Here is a 19166-nt window from a genome sequence, read left to right as displayed (position 1 = left end):
TATGATAACGTAAAGTTTCGGCGCGTCAATCAACGTGAAATAATCTTATCGAAAATGTGAACTTACGGTCTCATGACGGTTCAAATTTCCCAAAAACAAGTAGAGATATCTGCGGGAAATCGCAGTTAGGGATCATTAGGCTTGTCCTTAACAGGTTTACTTATTTCCTCATCAACAGAGAGGCCAATGCGAGAAATTGAGCTTATGGGAATCATGGCAAAAACTCCTTCAACATTACCCGGAAAGTAATCGCGATGAACATAATTACTTCTGCAGCAAACCGAACCTTAATGGGTAAAAAATAAAAAAAAAACGATTATAAATAGAGTAATCAATTGTAAAAAGTAGAATTTCAGCATCCTGAATGCAGCGAAACTGCCCTAGATAGGCTTATGTTACCTCCCTAAACCCCAAAAGAACCAAGTTGATAACTCCCTAGAAAGACACGCTTAGGCTCCATTTTGACGTTTCCACCGATTTAACCTCCAGGTAAAATTGCCAGCACCATAACAATCCGGCCCTAGGGCGCGCACAATCCCTCCCATCAAAAGTATCCCCAGGATTTTCATCAGCCCGGTACTGGCAACCGCGCCATACCAGGTGTGCCACATTCGTGACGCTGATTCACCCAAAACAGAAAACGGATTTCATTCATACACATACCGTACGACCGCTTCATCCGGGTGTTTACAGTGCGATTGGGCTGATGTGCATTTGTTTCGGAAAGCCTGCATCTCTGAAAAAGTGAAAGAACATGAGTGCCAAATTGGCGGTCGGCATTTCGCAAATCGATTGCGACGACACCGAGCCTTTGATTAATCCCTTCGTTCACCACCTGGAATTGAACAGTACTTATGAGAAAATTAAGGTAAAAGGGAGAGGATCTGAAGGGGTTTCGGTTAATATCAGCGAAATTGAATAGAATTTGAAAAGGGGGCGGGAGGAGGTGATGCGGTCCACTGAAGGAAGATATGTCGGCTTCCAGTGACATGCATATGGGAAGCTCCCTCTGGTACTGCCAGATAGTTCATTTTTCCAAAGCTGATAAATTATTAATTTATCGCAAATTTATTAACTTGCGAATGGATTAATTAAAGTTAAAAATTCCGAAGGAATGTTCCTAATAGTCTGTTCATGTCTACTTCATGCAAGGTCAGTGATGATAGTATGGAGAATTGAGCATAACATTAATACTGACATACTTACTTAATGTTAGTCGGATAAGGACTATACTTAACGGCTTAAATCATGCTTTATTCGCAAATAAAAAAAAAAAAGTTCGTCGATTTCCATAATTATTTTGCGCATTTAATTGTTATTAATTAACATTGGGGCCGAATTGAACTGATGCGTCCATATTTGTGTTCAAGCCGTTATTTTCACAACAGTTCCGATAACATTGTGTTCAGAATTTTCAGAAAATCCTACACGCACATCCAGCGTTTGTTTACCTTAAAAATAACTGATGGGTATATGGGACTATTTTTAGGCGCACATTGAAGTCAGAGTTAGTGCGAAGACCTCAGAATGCACGAACACATCCGAGAACGAAATCAAACATTTGTATGCATGTTTTGATTTCAAATTAATTTCTGCTGAATGTAGGGTTTTAGAAAGTGCAATTACCTAACGGAAAAGGTATTTACGAGAAAAAGTAGCAACGAGTTGAAATGCAACTGAAACTAAGCACAATTCAAATCATTAAAACATGTTTTGCCTTGATTCCATCCATCCGCGACATTGGTAAAGAGTGACTTTTTAGTAGGGCAAAATACACTGCAAAACGTCAATTCCTAGGCTGCGAAGTAGCGCCTTTATTGCCGCTCATCTGTCACACTGAAAATATTCGCGCACAAAGCAAAACATATTCAAACTGCTTAGATGAATGAAGGCCGTACGAGTTGCAAACGTTCGATAATAACTTCTTCAGGTTCATCAACACCAAAACAGGCGTTTGTGTAACCAGTTGGACACAGTACTGTTTTGTGTAACGGGCAGACTCCTGCTTAAATGGCGAACTGAGATCCGCAAAAAGGTGCGAATTTCTCAACGCACTGATATCCCAACGCGTTTCAGCCGAAGTTTTTTCAAATTTCGTCTTCGACGAGCGTGTAATATAATCACACAGCAGAAAATTCGCCTTATTTGAATACAGGATGTTCAAAATTAAATGAACGGTCAATTAGATGTACACATAACTACAGGACAAATTACTTTTAATTTGAAGTATTTAGTAATTTTAACATCGTTAAACGTTGGTTTACAGCACTGTGTAAATTTGACGTTTGCGTGTTACCAACCGGTACTACTCTTCCGCCGTCGGTACCAATTTCATCCTCGCAACACCACATAGGCTAACTAATTTCTGTTCGAAGATCAATGACCTGTCTGAAAACCATTACGTTAATGCATACATCACTGTAAATTTTTTTTCTCAAGTAATGTTTTTAGAAATAGAATCAATTTCGACTTTCTCTTACTTACTTACATAGTGGATGGTTTTGTAATACATTATATCCCTTAATAGAAGATTCAGGTGGTGCTATATAGAAATTCATAAAATCAATTTTAATACCCAAGAAGAAATAGTTCATTGCTGTTGAATTACCTTTGCTGGTGTTTTTTTTTAATACTTTTACGAGTTAGTTGCATTAAATATCTACGGAGTCATGCAATTTACATACCAAACGGGTAAGGAACGGTAAACTGATAGAAACGACCTCATTGTTAAAGATTTTCTTGACATAGGCGATTAGGTCAGTTAAAGTTAATTTTCAAGTCAGATTGATTATGATGGAATTTTTATTCCACAAGACATGAAAAGGGCAAAAATTAATGTCGTCATTGACGTTTAACTTAATTTCACGATGGTTTTAATGTTATCGTTGACTTTTAACTTAATTTCACGATGGTTTTAATGTTATCGTTGACTTTTAACTTAATTTCACGATGGTTTTAATGTCGTCGTTGACGTTTAACTTAATTTCACGACGGTTTTAATGTCGTCGTTGACGTTTAACTTAATTTCACGATGGTTTTAATGTCATCGTTGACATTTAACTTAATTTCACGATGATTTTAATGTCATCGTTGACGGTTGACTTAATTTCACAACTGATTTAGTGTAACCCTTGATCGGTGAAATTAGTTTTTTTTCTTTGTATTTGGAAATCCTGAAACATCGCACGTGGAAGTCGTGCAAATGCTAAGACATGAACTCTAATCAGCGCGTAGCTGTGCATAGTAATATCTCATCATGCGAAAACCTTCGTACAAAAGCTTTTGAAACATAATGAATAGTAAGATTTTCACTTAAAATATTTACTTAGTTTATCTTAAAAAAATTGTCTCACTGTCCTAAGACTTCTAACTCGGTCTCGGTGCTAAAAAGTTTCCTTCGTTTCCTCAATTTCCTTAATATACGACGGTAATTATTTGAAAGCTAATAGATAAGTACTTAAATAACGACGTTGCTTTTTTGCGTAAAAGAAAGCTGATTTCCCATTATTTGATTCATGGTACATCGAAGCAAAAGTGGGTATCAAACCGATTAGACGATAACCAGGCCATTCTTATAAATAGTCCGCTGATATTTATTCAAGCTGGCCATCAGCCAGCTTTAATAAATGTATACCGATTTATACATTAACAAGTACCATTTATTATGCTCGGCAAATATGAATAGCGTCTAAAACCACTATTATCGACCATTTCTTTAAACAGAATTGTTAGATAGACAATACGAATGTTAAATATTGAGTGAATTCTTGACTTCATATGACACATTAGAGAGTCAGAAATTCAGCCTATCACATCGCAGGCAACCTGCTATTTTCAGGTCAACAAAAGTATTGAAATCTGCCCGAGAAATACTTTCCCAGTCATGGAATCGTGCGATTGCGCAGGAAGTTCGCACCCAAGAAATTTGTGCGCAAATAATTAAAGAAATATTAAGGGTGTTTTTTTAATTAAATTAAACTCTAATTCTTTTCAATTATTATCCAGGAACATTTTTCAGTTGGGACGTTCTGAGGCAGTTAACAGATCACAATAATCGGTCAGTTATTCCAAAGAAACTTCAAGGTGCAGGCTCGCATTCTTCCATATTTGCTTAAACGCGGCATCCTGTATATTTTGTGCGCGGAATGGCCGAAATTAGTGCTTTTGAAACAGCTCGTCCAATATTAGGACACCTTGTGGGGCATCCCACTTAAACAAGATTTTTTTGTACAACTTGTATATTTAAAGTCAGCCGCTCTTAAATATTTCGACAAAATCCCACTAGTTTTGCATAAAACACAAAGAGAGGGGGGCGCTCATTCCGTAACACCCTGTATCGATTCAGTAACTAATTATTATTTTTTCAGACAATAGTGCTCACATTAATCCTCGTACCAGTCCGAGTAGGTCTGATATGCTTCTTCGTCGTCACCGGATGGATTCTGGCCACAATAGGCCTCTTCGGCGTACCCGAGCAGGAGTTGCATGAAAAACCCCTGGAGGGATGGAGAAAGTACGAACTTTACTGATACGTTTTGGATTTCAAGATGGCATCACTCCTCTCATCTCCCTGTACTTTGCGAAATAAAAATTGCTCTGATGACGTACATCAGGGTGTTCGGTTACAGTATCCATTGTGGTTTTTGCGAAGTGCTGCCATTTTTCATCCAAATCAGCCACAACTTTGGGCTTTTATTGCTTAAAATGGGAATGGAACGAATGGAGTGTTCCACTCTAAACGAAACCGCTTGAAGGTTGCAGCCTTCAAGCGGTTCAACCTCCTTAACACTCTAAACCTCTAGTTTAAACAAGCTTCCCTTTACCTTCTTCTCTGTTCACCGTTCCGCAGATCACTAAAACCGATAATCGCCAAACTAATTTTCTGCATATACACCATCGGTGGGGTGCGCTTGAAGGTGATTGGTCGCCCCTCCACTCGGTCTGAAGCGCCATTGGTGGCGCTAGCTCCCCATTCCTCTTTCATGGACAGCATTGCCATGGTTTACCTCGGAGGGCCCTCTATCGTTGCCAAAGGCGAAACTGCCTCCATACCTTTCTTTGGGAGTAGGTCTACTTTATGATATATGTCGCTCGTTATGCTAAATTTTAAGCTTTTGCACAGTTGTTTCGTGCCTGTTAATGTTGAATGCTGTTAGAAATAAGTGAAACTCTCAAACCCCAAGAGGAAACTACTTAGATATGCCCCATCCTTTAACAGTAACTACTAACTTTCCCGCTCTGAATTGAATCTCTGCACCAGTCTAGTTTGCTTTTTGTGTGTATGTGAAGTAGTAGATTTGGGTTTAAAATTAGGCCTTAGATTTCAATGCCGGGGCATTCTGTGAATATTATCTGCTGTTGGGATTGAGTAAAGGTTACCACAAGCGAACCTATGTAATCGGTTATTCCAAACAGGAAACTAAAAAACATCATAAGCCTCTTGGGGCAGAGCAGCCTGAGGGCGGGAGGCATGCATTTTACCATTAAGGGCAGGCAGGCTTCCAGGGACGAAGCCCCTATTTTAGTGGCCGCTCCCCACTCCACCTTTCTGGACGCAGGGCTCGTCTACGTTACCGGATTTCCATCCACCATAGTTCGTACTGAGAGCGTGAGCTTTCACATAGGAAGTAGGTCTAGAATTTCTTATTTTATTTGTTCTTTGGGTTTTGGTCCAGGTTGGTACCTGCTAGTTTGCATGAACAACAATTTTACTGCAAATCCGTACGCTCTGAAACGAAGTTCTTTTGCAGAGCTAATAAACTATACACAACCGATTTACGTCTGGAGAGACGACCCCGATTCCCGACAAAAGTCGGTGAAAGAAATAATAAAACGGGCCACGTCGGACATGGATTGGCCTCAGATTTTGATATTTCCCGAGGGAACGTGCACGAACAGGTCGTGTCTGATCAGCTTTAAGAATGGAGCCTTTTACCCTGGGGTCCCCATTCAGCCCGTTTGCATTCGGTATCCCAACAAGTTGGACACAGTGACGTGGACTTGGGAGGGGCCGAGCGCGTAAGTAATCCAGACATGGTTGAGGCACGTAAGCACTCAAATTAGATCTAACAGGTTCCCTGTCAAATAATCTAATTATGGAACTGACCGCCAAGCGGTAATGTCCTGCACTTAGAAGGTCCCGTTATGCTATATATGGTTTCAATTTTTATATAACACTTATTCACGAATTGTCGATAAATGTCCGAGCTCGGACATGCAAAACTTGTTTTATTAAGGTTTGCTCTTCGGGGTGCACATAACAAAAATCAATGTCAAAAATCTGATGGGGATAGATCTGGTAAACAAGCCGGCCAACGTATATATTTGTGGCTCTACGGTCAATTTTTATAAACTTTGCGGAAATTCTTGAGAATACATTCTTCAACTGGAAATTGTGCAAGTTTGCCTCAACTTAATCCATATCGTATCTTTTACGGTTACCGAGAAACCATGTGGCATACTAGCAACTGGCAAATACTAGATGCTATTAAAAATATTTTTTTAGATTAAAACTGCTTTGGCTCACGTTGACGCAACCATCCAGCAACTGTGAAGTAGAGTTCCTTCCTATATATTATCCAAGTGAAGAGGAGAAGCGAGACGCGAAACTGTTTGCCAACAATGTTCGAGCTGTAATGGCAAAGTAAGCACTTCACGATCATTCTCGCTTACATATTTCACTGTCTTTCAAAAGGCTCTGAAGTGTGGAATTTGCTAAGGTCCTTTTAAATTACCAAATTCTCACACGGAAGACGAGCCTAGTTTAGTGATGATAACAGCAATTTCGGGTTCACGTGCGTTTTTACTGGCCAAAACGGCAATATTAACGCAAATACTGTTTCGGATACTCCATTATTTCAAGATTTGAAAGATTACGATTTCGTATCTGGGTGTTAATTTGGGCACCCTCACTACGGTGTTGTCAAGATTTGCAACTTTTCTTAAACTTAGGGAAATCTCAAACTGGCCTTGGCGTCTATATTTAAATTTAAGCACGTAACGAAAGTTTTTTTTGTTTTTAATTTTAGTTCTCAATTATTTATCTCAAATGTTTCAATGTTCCATCACCTGCAACCTTCTTTATGGTGTATTTCGAACTTCCAGGGCCTTGGGCGTGCCTGTAGTCGACTATTCTTACAGCGACTGTAAAATGATGACCAAAGCCAAAGAAATGAATTTGCCCTTCGCCAATTCGTTGGTAGAAGTCCGCAAATTGAGGAAGAAGTTGGGGTGAGACATAATCCAGCAATTTATATTTCTCTGGAAAATTATTATTAACAATTGTTCAAAGATTCAAAGGAACGGATAGAGAGGAAGCTGTAGTCAAATCCAACAGTTATACTTGCAGAGATTACAGCAAGGTCACCTTCATTGAGTTCGTAGACACCATGAGACTGCATTCCAATGAGCAGGCCGCTTTGCAGCTCTTCAGAATTTACGACAAAGTAAACGACAACTCCCTCAAACAAACATAAATTTAATTTTACTCTTCTGCATAGAACAATACAGGTTTGATGGATATTAGAGATTACCTGCTAGGTGTCTTAGCCACAGAAGAAGAAAAAACTACCGAGGAGGTTGTGGTCTTGGCATTCATGGTATGTTTAATCCAATCTATGTCCTTCGTTCCTTTACGGACAACTTTTTTTTATAGATATATGATGTGAAAAGAAACGGTAAATTAACAGCCGATAATTTCTGTAAAGCAGTTTGCCAAACACTAGGAATAAGTCAAGAGTATGGGCTGCAGATCTTCGACCAAGTGGATCGGAAACAACTAGGATTCGTTCGCCTTGGTAAGTTAAGCAGCACCATTGTACCATACAGATCAATACTACAGATCCTTGTAGAGGACTTCCTGACGTGGGTATCCAAATATGTTCCCCATTTGATCTACCTGGGACCCAATGATAAGCCCAACTGGCAGAACTTGAGCGTCTACCAGAACCACGAGAAGAAAGTTGACTGATCCCCGTGTGTTGTCCATATGTAAATTGGAACTACAGTGGGCAACATACTGCTAGTGTACAGTATGTGTGGATTTCCTGGTTAAGCAAGTAGTCGGGGAAATGTACCTTTTTCATTACCATACAGTTATACATAAACTATGTAGTTGTTGTTTCGTTACCATTACCATTTTAAAATTTTTATACCGTGCAAATGTTATCGCAGTTTAGTTGAAGAAAACAATATTTGTTTATAGTGGCTGTTTATATAAGGAGTATTAAGTAAAGGAGGTTTTTACTCTAACCCCACTTGGAAGTTTCTTGCATTATATAGGGTCCTGCACTAGACTTCCTTAGCCTTTATACAAATAAAGTTAACCATTTTTATCTTTTGCAGGATTGGACAGCGCACAAAGGCGTATTTCCAGAAATTATTTTCTAATATACAGGGTGACCTCAAAAAGTGTAACGATACATAACTTCGATACTTTAAATAGAACCCTCTATTTTTTTGTTATTTTCGGATTTCTTGTTAGATTCTATGATTAATTTATATAAGGTGTCCTACTTTTAAAACGTACTGTTTCCGAGTTATTCAGGAAACTTTGAAAAATTTGACCACTGCAAAGTTCCACGAAAATTGATATTTGGCGCTAACTGCTGTGAATTTCAGAATCAACTTTCTAGGGTTCATAAAAGACCTATATAAGTTACGTTTTGCCTTTTTTTTGTTAAAAAAAATCTCCGCAGTCGCTAAATAGGCCTCCGAAGTTGCACAACTTCAAACATCAATCACTTGCTTATTTCAAACAGAACGCCCTGATTTTTCCAACGATATTATCAGAATTAAAAAATTTACAGCTTTTGTTAAGGGTGCCTTATCCCTAAATCCAGCCATTTTTGAATTCTCGCAAATTGTTGCTTTTTAGCTATTCAATGTTTATAACGTCACGATAATCGTCGTGTTTGTGAAAGGCTTTCTTTTTAATTAAAACACGTCAAAATGAAACTTGTTAAGCCTTTTTTGAGCCCCAGAAGACTGATTCTAAAATGCACAATGGTTAACGCACAATTCCGATTTCCCTTGGACCTTGTCAAAATTTTCCGAATAACTGGGAAACGGTAAATTTGCACCTCACATTAACTCATCTTAAAATTTAACGGGAAATCCGAAAATAAAAAAAATTTTGGGGGGCTCAATTTAAAATAACAAAATTGTTAGTCGTCACACTGTTTGGGGCCACCCTGTATATTAAAGAATAATTTCTGGAAATATGTCTTTATGTGCTGTGTAATTCTGCAGAAGAAAAAAATTGTTGACTTTATTGGTATCTCACATACTATTGTAGGACCCTGTATGCAAAATCAAAGCAGCCCCAGTTGGGCACTTTTAATCCAAAAGTCTCCAGCTCCAGTTAAGATAGGCCTCGGTATGAAAAACAGTGATTTGAATGCGCAGTACTTGTCTAAATCTAATTTTCGTTATTTAGAAAAAAAAATTAAAAATTTTCATTTGAACGTACTGTACATATTTGTGTATTAATTAGGGTCACAGATCAATCATTAAGTGTGACCAAATGTGTGAGAAGATATTTAGGAGGAGAGGGTTTTTGGTTCAATTGTACCAGTACTACTCAATCTCTTTGTTAATCGTGCTACCCGTTTTCTTAAGTATCGATAGTTTACTTATTTTTGATAATTTGTCATAAAGGACTATTTGTTCTTAACGTCAAAAAACCACAAAACTTTACCGTACATTTTGTCAAATTGAATGAGTCGAGCAAGAGAAACGGCAAGACTGTTAGAAAAATTTATTTTAGGGAAATTTCTGCCCTTTATATTCATACAAAATTTGAATACCAAATTTTTTCTTTCTGCTTCCTTCCTCCACTTCCTTTCCGTTCCTCTTCATTCTTTCCTTTCTACCTTTTTGTCCTTCTTTTCCGTTCCTTCCTGCCAAATTTCCTGCTCTCTCTTTCTTCCTACGTCCAAAAAAGCCATTTCGACATTGTAATTTCTCTGTATACCTAGAACTATTTCCAAGTTCTACCTTCGTAAAACAACGGATCATATATATCCTAAATATTCTTAGTCACTAGCAAAGCTTCGAAATATAAAAAAAGTTAAACAGGTTGCCAAAGTGTCAGGAATATCGAAAATAAGCCGAAAATTGTTATTCAGATTGCTGCAAATTAATAAGAATGCATGAGCACCATAAGATGGGTCAATTAAATTCGGACAAAGTTCATTTTTGCACTAACGATGGTATTGGTAAAAAGCTAATTTTTGTAAAATGGATTTTAGTTCTTCTTGGTTTTAATTGAAGCCAAATGGCCGAAACATGGCTCAAATCTTCCACTTTTTTTTCTGACGGTACGCGCTTTTTTTCATATTCGAAAATCTTTACTCCGTAAGTTCAGCAAAATCTGCAGTCGGACAAGAACTAAAGAAAATTTAACGCGTTTTTAACATTCATTTCCCATATGTTCCCGCCAATTTGCAGCACCCTGTATACATGTATCTAAAATGTTTTATATCATTGTAGTTAATAAGAGCGCAGATCGAGCATTTGATAAGGGTAAAACTGTTACTGTTGTTATACACGACGAAGACCACAAAGAATACAATTTTTAAAATTTTAAACTCGACAATTCAATAGATTGCTCGGATTTTGAAAGTAGTTCATCTGATCCGTAAAGGTTTTTAATTATACGAGCACCGAACATATATTTAGCGTAGAAAGTTCACTAAGCCGCGGCACTTTGTATATAAAGGAAGCTACTTCGATTAGAATAAGGAAATCGGATTTCTTTATGGCTCACTCTGTATACTTACAAAACATTTTTGTTGTTATGAGATACGCTCATATTAGCCTCAATAATACAGGGTGGTGCATGACGTACTATTCAAATAAGAAATAATCTCAGTGACCATGACGAATTGGACATGCGTTTATGATATCTTTACTTGGAGTGATCTCGGGAATACGTCACTTCAGTTTGTAAAGCAAGTACGTAGTTCACCACCCTGTATATTATAGAGCAGTTGTTGAAAACTTAGCTATATTTTATACTTTTTCGACACGCCGATGTATAAGTATTTACATGTCATATTGTTGTGCTGTTCCTAATTTCAAAGAAGATATAATATATAATTGTTATGTAAAGCCTTAAAAATATTATTTTTGTGTATGTCAAGTCAACTTACTAAAAATCTCGATTTGCCGGGAAATGTAAATGTTTGACCGGTGTATCGATTAAATATCATGTTAATTATGGATAGTGACAATTACCGGTTTTAATGTGCAATTAATGAGGTAAGAATTTAAGAGAAATCCATTAAATTTTGACGTAGCCAAATTTCTAACCACGCTCATTTGTCAAACTTGGCAAGTGTCACTTTCTTTGACAATTTATACAGGGGAAAATGATCTGCATTTCGTTGCAAGTCGATATTTTTAATAACCCGTCTAAAATCCGTCTCTCCCCCCTCTGCAAACTCGAAATGAAATTGTCAAATCGAAATCGAAATCGAATTGCCGTATCTGTTAGAAATTTGGAGTTTCATTTTATGACATTCGTTTGCGATATGCAATTGACAGATTTAATTTAAAAAATATATATTCCAAGATGGCGCACAGTTGCCATTTTGAAACCGTAGATATGACAGCTTGATGTCAAAATCTCGTATTTTATAGCCTTCAGTATAACCCCAATTTTTTCTTTTAATTTAGAGAACGGATCTTAGATGAGCACTATATTTATGTTATGTTAACGTTTAACACTGTGTTGTTATGTTATTAGAGGCCATTTGTACCCCTTCCAATTAAAGTCCAGCTAAGACAGATTTTAAAATTCCCTATAAAAATATATTATTGTCAAACTAACCACGTGACTGTCTGCTTATTTGACAGCTGTACGTAGTTTAAAGAGTTAGTTTGAACGGACGACTAAACTTTTTCTCGGGGGCAGATGCCACTTAATCTTTTATCTATTATTGCCGTGTTAAGTATTTATTGTATAGATTTTATTGCACATTTGGGAAAATATAAATAGTTTTGTATAGACAGGGAACCTTTCAATACACCAACTGGTTCTGCAATGTGGTTCACTGCCCCAAGTTTTGCTCAGATTCCGAAATAAAAATGTACGATTATAATGTAAATAAGATAGTCCTAGGACTTGCAAAAATATTTCTCTTACTCTTTGATTCTTTTCTACCTTCTCTGCCGCTGCTCTCATTAATCATACCATTGCTCGGTACTTTTTATTAATTTTCTATTTTCATCCTTTTTTTTTCTTAAATGTTTTCTTCTTCTTTGTCTCTCTCTTTCTTTGATTTCGTCTTCTTTCCCTCGTTTCTCATCTTCAGCCGTGAGGTCTTTTCTAGTATTTAGATCGTCTAATCAACAATCAGAAAATATGGGGGATGTTATGTAATACGGAGCTTGTAAGCCTGATTCCCGAAAGCGCTCAACGTCATCCTCTCAATCCAGCCACGCCCTTACCCTAAATTATATGTTATTTTCATCGTAATATTCCCTAAACTAAAATATAGCAATTACCTCCCGATATATGTAATGATTGGTTAAATTCCTCGTAGAACTGGTTTATTTGATCAAATTCATTATTCATCAGGTATTATTACGAGTTCATCAGGGGGCCTAAATGAAAATACAAAAAGGGTTAAGAAGGCAAAAGATCAAAGATGAAACAAAAAATTCCCAAAAATTGTGACGAATTCATAAAAATTCCAAAATTCTTTCTCATAACGGCGGGGTTTTGGCCCTTTCCCATCACTGACAGCCCTTTAAAAACCAAACTCTACAGATTCTACGGAAAATTTCAAATCAGTTTATATGTTTGCTTCGTCTCTTCTTCGGTTCTTAATCTCATCATCTTGGTTTTCATGAAGGCAAACGGGACTCGCATATTCAGTAGCATTAACGTATTCATAGTGGTCTTCGAGACTTGTGTGAAACTAATAATATTCCAGGTTGGTACGCTTCAGCCATAATCCTTAGTATGAGCTTCAATCTTGTAGGCATGCAAAATTCCAAACATGTTTCAACACGTTCTCCAAAATGAGTTGCTAGTTTACCAATCCAAGGACCAAGAAGTGAAGATTTGCTACAAGGAGCAAGCACGTTACTGCAGAATAGTCAATATTACCCAGTTCATGTTCACGCTCTTCTCTACGATACCATTCACGATAATTGCTCTATTAGAGGTCTATCGCTGTGATGATTTCGCACACTACAAGAACCAGCCCTTCATGCATGATCTGTGGTATCCCTTTCGAAGGGAGACCCACATGCCCTGGGTGATTCTACTGAATATTATTATGGTCCTTCAGGGCACCTGGTTCAACACCGTAACTCAGTCGACTTTCATTAATCTCATGATATACGCTAGCAGCAGGTTAAAGATTTTAATAATTAAGATTAGGAAATTTGATGAAATTGCTATTGAAGAGAATTGTGGGGATATGATGACCACTGTTAAAATTCTTATTAAGGAACACCAAGATCTACTTCAGTAGGTATAAAGAACTAGACAGTAACGGGGTATTTAAAGTTTTTTGTAGTTTCATCAAGTCCTTTAATGAACAAACGAAATATGTGATGTTGATGGAATTTTTACTCAATTCTGTTAGCTTGGCATCAGTAACCATTCAACTATTGGTGGTAATTTCAATTTTCATGCAGTTTATACGGGGCTCCGCTTTTTGACCATTTTTCTGCGTATACAGGGCGGCCGTGCCTGCGTGCCTGAGGATATCGATAACCTTAGGAGGTTGATTAAATTGGGTCAAAGTTGCGAAATTTGGAATTCAGAAGTGTGTCGTTTTAAAACTTGGAAAATTCCAACGACGTTTGAAAGTCATTCGAAAACCCGAAATTTTGAAAAAAACTTTTAACTTTTTCATCAGCTAATTGACGACATAATTCAAAATGATTGACACTGCATCATTGCACTTTTTCTTCTTTCACTACGTGGCTATCTCAGTTCAAAATTCGACGTTTCAATTTTCGCAGTCATCATCATATTTGTTTTCTCTTATAGACGCCATCACGGATTTTCACATTTTTTGAATTTTGCTTTTTTTCTGATTGCGACAACGCATCACATGTCAAGGTTCGGCCTCACCGTTTGGTGCACATATCAAAAATTGAAGTAAAAAATCTAGTGGGGCCAAATCTGAAGAATGGGTCGGCCAACGTATGCCTCTCTGATTGCCGAAAATGAAATTTGAATTTGAAAATTTCGGTGCAAGTTTTTCAATGGAGTATTCAGGAACTGCAACTTTGCCCCAATTTAACCGACCCCATATCTTTTATGATTACTAAAATCTTTAAGGTTGAGCTCCAGAAATGGATTTTTCACGAAATCGTCGGTGATACAATAGGAAGGCCCACAGAAAATTCAACTCTTTTTATACAATTTCTAATTATTTTAAAAAACCCGAAAGGGAAATTGAAATTGTAATGGATACACGATATGCTCTTGGAGCGACGTGTCACCATGAAGTACTACCAATCACTCTTATCAGGCAACGCAATGTACTAGAAATTTAAGGAGAAATTGGTTTTTTATCTGTACTTTCTTGGAGGTATACTAGAAAACTCTCTGTTGGTCAATATCCCTTTTAGGTAGCTACTCTGTCACGTTTAATCATAGCCTTCTCCATCACTATACTACAACTATCTCAAATATTCATATTGGCATGGAATGCCAACGAAATATCTGAAGAGGTTTGTTATTCTATCTCTTACCTCAGATGAGTTTGCTACAGTACTTTTTAGGGTTTACTTATCGCTGACGCCATAGGTTCCAGTAACTGGTACAAACAGAACGCCATAGTAAGGAAGTTGTTCCTGTTAATGATCATGAGAGCGCAAATTCCTATAGGGCTTACAGCTGGTCCCTTTTTCCGAATGTCTACGAATACTGCTGTAACGGTGAGGAAATTTTTTAAGAGCCAAATTTGGCACGTGCTGTTAACCTTAACAACTAGTTAGTTTCCATGCAAATTAAAAAAAAGGAAGTGCGGGTGTTGGTCCGAAAATTGGTTTCTCTTGGAACTAATTTTTACTTTTAACGTTAACAGCGTGTTAATAATTTAGGTTGCACAGAAATGGATTGATTCGCTGATTATACTAAATTATGATTTTCAGACGATAAAAGCTGCTTACACATATTTGTCACTTATGATGCAAAATTATGATATGTAAAGAGTTTAGCATAATAATTTTTCTGCATAGTGATAGATTATAGAAATTGCTTATAATAAAATGAATTATCTATGTTATTTAAGAGCGTTTTTTCTCTATATTTGACGCATTCACCAGACGAATCCAAGAGTATCACAACTGTTGGGAAACTATTTTATTTGCATAAAAATGACATTGGTTCCCCATTAAATATACAGGGTGCCCTTTTAATACCCCTTCAGACTCCTATGGATTTCTTTATGGTTTCACGAGAAAATCGATTATGGGCTATGAGGTTAATGAAAATTAGTTTTAAAATTAGTGACAACCCTGCAGAGTGTTGCGAAAAATCAGGCCTATATAAAGTGCAATTTATTTCAATGGGACCACCTGGGTCAAGGTACTTGTTGAGGAGAAAAAGAAAACTCATAAAAATAGGACGATGAAAGGGATAAGTCTGTCTCCAGAGTGTGAAAATTTGAAATGAAGCATAATTAAGCTGCCTCGGGTCAAGATGCCACAAATGAGAATGAGCGATTCAATTCACCCACAATAAAAAAAATTAATTATTTCTGGGGTAATTTTTCGGAATTTGAGGAGAAATTGGAGTTAAAGTACTTACTGTGAAACGACACTGGTGCAAGTTATATATATTGAAATAATTAAAGAGAAGGAAGAAATGTAAAAATATAGAGAAACTAAGGAATAAAACGTTAATAAATGATAAAAAAATAAGTAAAGAAAAGTCATTAAGTTAGGTATTTTAGAAAATAAGGTAAAGATTCGTACTTACACTGCAACCGTGCACGTAAAGACAAAAATAATGATTGAGATATAAATTTTAATTATTTAGCCCCCTTACCTTGCATTCCTCCAATATTCATGAGTCAAGAATATTTGTAAGACGACAAATTCAGCTTAATTAAGGGGTACTTGTACATTCCGTAAAAATCTGGTTTACGCCCAGATTTTTATGAAAAAAAAAGGTAAAAAAATCATATTTTCTTGTGACTTGAATTATGGAATCCCAACGGAGTTTAGTCGCAATCAGTACTGAAACGATGTCACCATCTTACGATAAATTCATCAAAATCGCGAAACTCTTTTTAATAGCTGGGGGATTTTGGCCTTTTAAGATAACTGACAACTCAATTCGGTCCAAATTATACGCGATATACTGCAAATTCCAAACTTCTACGTATGTCACCTACATATCTTCTTTATTGCTGAACATCATTGTCCTGGTAATAAATAACGGAGACCGAACACGAATCTTCGCCGCAATAAACGTCTGCGTAATGCTCTTCGAAAGTTGCGTGAAAATAATTTTATTTCAAGTATGTCTTAGTCTCGATTGCCCAATCATGACTTCATCTTGACTGAACTCAGGAAACGCCAATTCTTATAGAGCCATGCATGCCGCAATTCGAGACTTTACAATCGTGTTCTGAGCCTTTCTGCACTTAGATTCGAACAGGTTTTTTTGCAGGTGAAAAAAATTCCGGACATGTTCGAACATGTCATGCGGAACGAGCGTCGTGTCGATGAATCGAATGATCAAGAAATCTCGCTCTGTTATAGAAACCAAGTCAACTATGCTAGGAAAGTGAACAAAACTCAGTTTATGGTGACAGTTTGCAGCGCTATACCATTCACAGCATTTCCATTACTAGAAGTTTTCCACTCCGAGGACTTCTCCGAGTACAAGGACAAGCCGTTCATGCACGACCTGTGGTACCCGTTTCGAAGGGAAAACCACATGTATTGGGTGATTTTCATCAATGTTTTCATGATCATCCAGGGTACGTGTTTCAACACGGCGACCCAATCGACATTCATCAATCTTATGATCTACGCTAACAGCAGATTCAAGATATTAAACATAAAACTGCGCAAGTTTGATCACATCGCTAGGGAAGAGAAGGATGGAGATGTACTTGGTACTGTAAAAAAGCTGATTGTAGAGCATCAAGAGTTGATCAGGTAACACGTTTGTCGAAGGAAAATGATCTTGGTTTTATTGCATCTTCAAAAATAGAGACGAGAAAAAAAAACATAGATGTTAACATAGTAATTCAATTAAATTTAACATACTAATCCAATATAATTCCCGTTTTCCGCCTTTACAGGTTCGTGAACTCCCTAAACGATAGAACAAAATATGTAATGCTCATGGAATTTGTACTGAATGCTGTAAGTCTGGCCTCGGGACTACTTCAGTTGGTCGTAGTAAGTTGATTTGAGTGGCCAAAATGTACTGTTATTGTAAGCCGGACAAACGGTCCTTTTACCATTTATATGTGCTGTTTTAATCCTATGCGACAAAAGAAAACAAAGAAAACCTAATTATGGCAGTGCGGTAATATGGTTTAAAATCAAACTGGTAGCAGTACGGTTATGGAGGCATGACTGTTACGAACTAGAAAAAATAATGCATCGTAGACAGTTTTTATTGTAAGCTCTTTGAATTGCAGATTAGAAATGTACCGCAGCTCTGTGTGATTTTCACCATAATTATTATGCAAATTTCTCAAATATTCATCTTGGCTTGGAGCGCCAACGAAATAACTGTAGAGGTTTGTATCCGTTATTTATACAGGTTGCACCAGTTCAAAACAGGACTTGTACAAGTGGGAGAAGGATCGCATAAGGTTTAACATGCCTCCGACGAAAATAAACGAAGTGGGTGGAGTCAGTCCGGGCGACATCTCAATTTCAATGCTTAGATTAGTATCGATTTCGCCGTCTGCGCAGCGAGGGATTTTTTTTTGTCAGAGCAAAGAAGAGCATATAAATAAACGAAAAAAGATGAATGGAACTTATATTAACAAAAATTCTGAAACAGTGAGAGATCTCTTAGCACCGAACTGACTCCGCCCACTTCGCTGGTCTTCGTCGGACTCATATTAAATCTTATGCGGTCCTTGTTCCACTTGTACAATCCCTATGTTTTCACTTGAACTGGTGATACCCGTATAACTAATCCACAGTTTTGTGTAACGAGCGGATTCTGCGGGAGGCGAGATCCAGCAGTATGACACCAGTAAAATAAAAGAGCATTTCCTAAAGAGATTTTCTCTAAATTTACTAGACAATGAAGAAATCAACAGAACTTGACATAAATTTGAGCATGTCAAATCTATTCGAAATTAACCGCTTTGCAAAATGGAGGTGCCTATTTTTATTACGTAACTAATTACGATATAAAACCCATTTAATGGCCAAGCTTCGTCACAAAACTGTCACTTTTTAAACCAAAATTAAGAAAAAAACTTTATCGGTTTTTTGGGACATTTAAATCTTCGGTTTGCAGGCTCTCAAAGTGGCCAATGCTGCAAGCGCAAGCAACTGGCAGGACCAATCGCTTGAGGCGGAGCGACTCTTCCTTGTGATGATGATGAGAGCTCAGGTTCCCATAGCCCTGACCGCGGGTGACTTCTTTGAGATGTCCGCAGACACAGCGGTCACTGTAATAATCTGCATTTCTGAATGATTTTTTTCGTAACAGCAGCAACATTTTTAGACCGTGAAGGCTGCATATACGTATTTGTCGGTTATGCTCAATAATATGGAGGGCTAATGACGAAATTTCGGAAAATCTCTTACAGTTCTTAAATCATAGTATACGCCATCACTAGGGATCTTAAAAGATCCGCGTAGTCAGTGGAACGATGATGTTAGGTGCACGCTAAATGGAGAAAAAAGAAAAATGTAGTTGATAAAGCGACTAATAAAGTTTTTAAAGCGTTATATATATATAAAGAAGCGTATTATATATGTAATAAAGTTAAATGTCCTTTAGCCAGAAACGCAACCTTACCCGGAAATTGAATTTTACCCGGGAACTGAACCTTACCCGGGAATTAAACTTCCGCGAGAACCGGGCCTCACCCGAAAACCGCTAACGTCGCAACTCAATACATAAAGAATTTTACTACAAAACCTGACTGGGGAATTATATACAGAGAGTTCTATGGATAAAAAATTAATAATTAAAGGCTGGCATG

The 19166-nt window shown here is 37.3% G+C and overlaps 2 protein-coding genes across 3 annotated transcripts; both read left to right on the top strand.

The window, feature by feature from the left end:
* The first annotated feature begins 594 nt into the window (after positions 1-594).
* Positions 595-11112, top strand: LPCAT (lysophosphatidylcholine acyltransferase). 2 transcript variants are annotated; one of them, XM_066285498.1, is made up of 10 exons: positions 595-868; positions 4368-4513; positions 5416-5627; positions 5751-6018; positions 6506-6643; positions 7105-7230; positions 7292-7445; positions 7500-7598; positions 7655-7796; positions 7851-11112. In XM_066285498.1, exons 1-10 carry the CDS (start codon positions 755-757, stop codon positions 7967-7969), a joined length of 1518 nt encoding a protein of 505 aa, XP_066141595.1. In that variant the 5' UTR covers positions 595-754; the 3' UTR covers positions 7970-11112. The 2 variants fall into 2 exon arrangements, with proteins under 2 accessions (XP_066141595.1, XP_066141594.1); XM_066285497.1 differs by lacking the exon at positions 5416-5627 and adding an exon at positions 4850-5064.
* A 1500-nt stretch (positions 11113-12612) lies between these two features.
* LOC136341268 (uncharacterized) lies at positions 12613-18804 on the top strand. Its single transcript, XM_066286052.1, is given in 12 exon segments — positions 12613-12941; positions 12990-13483; positions 13533-13632; positions 14599-14700; positions 14752-14907; positions 15124-15176; positions 16211-16496; positions 16649-17142; positions 17289-17402; positions 17639-17735; positions 18473-18628; positions 18683-18804. Coding segments are annotated over 12 exon segments (2397 nt in total). The 5' UTR covers positions 12613-12653; the 3' UTR covers positions 18740-18804.
* The last annotated feature ends 362 nt before the right edge of the window (positions 18805-19166 follow it).

The sequence above is a fragment of the Euwallacea fornicatus genome, chromosome 9, assembly GCF_040115645.1.
Source record: "Euwallacea fornicatus isolate EFF26 chromosome 9, ASM4011564v1, whole genome shotgun sequence".
NCBI classification, from domain to species: Eukaryota; Metazoa; Arthropoda; class Insecta; order Coleoptera; family Curculionidae; genus Euwallacea; species Euwallacea fornicatus.
The sequence above is the reverse complement of the archived record's forward strand: the minus strand, read 5'-3'. Positions and strand labels throughout refer to the sequence as shown.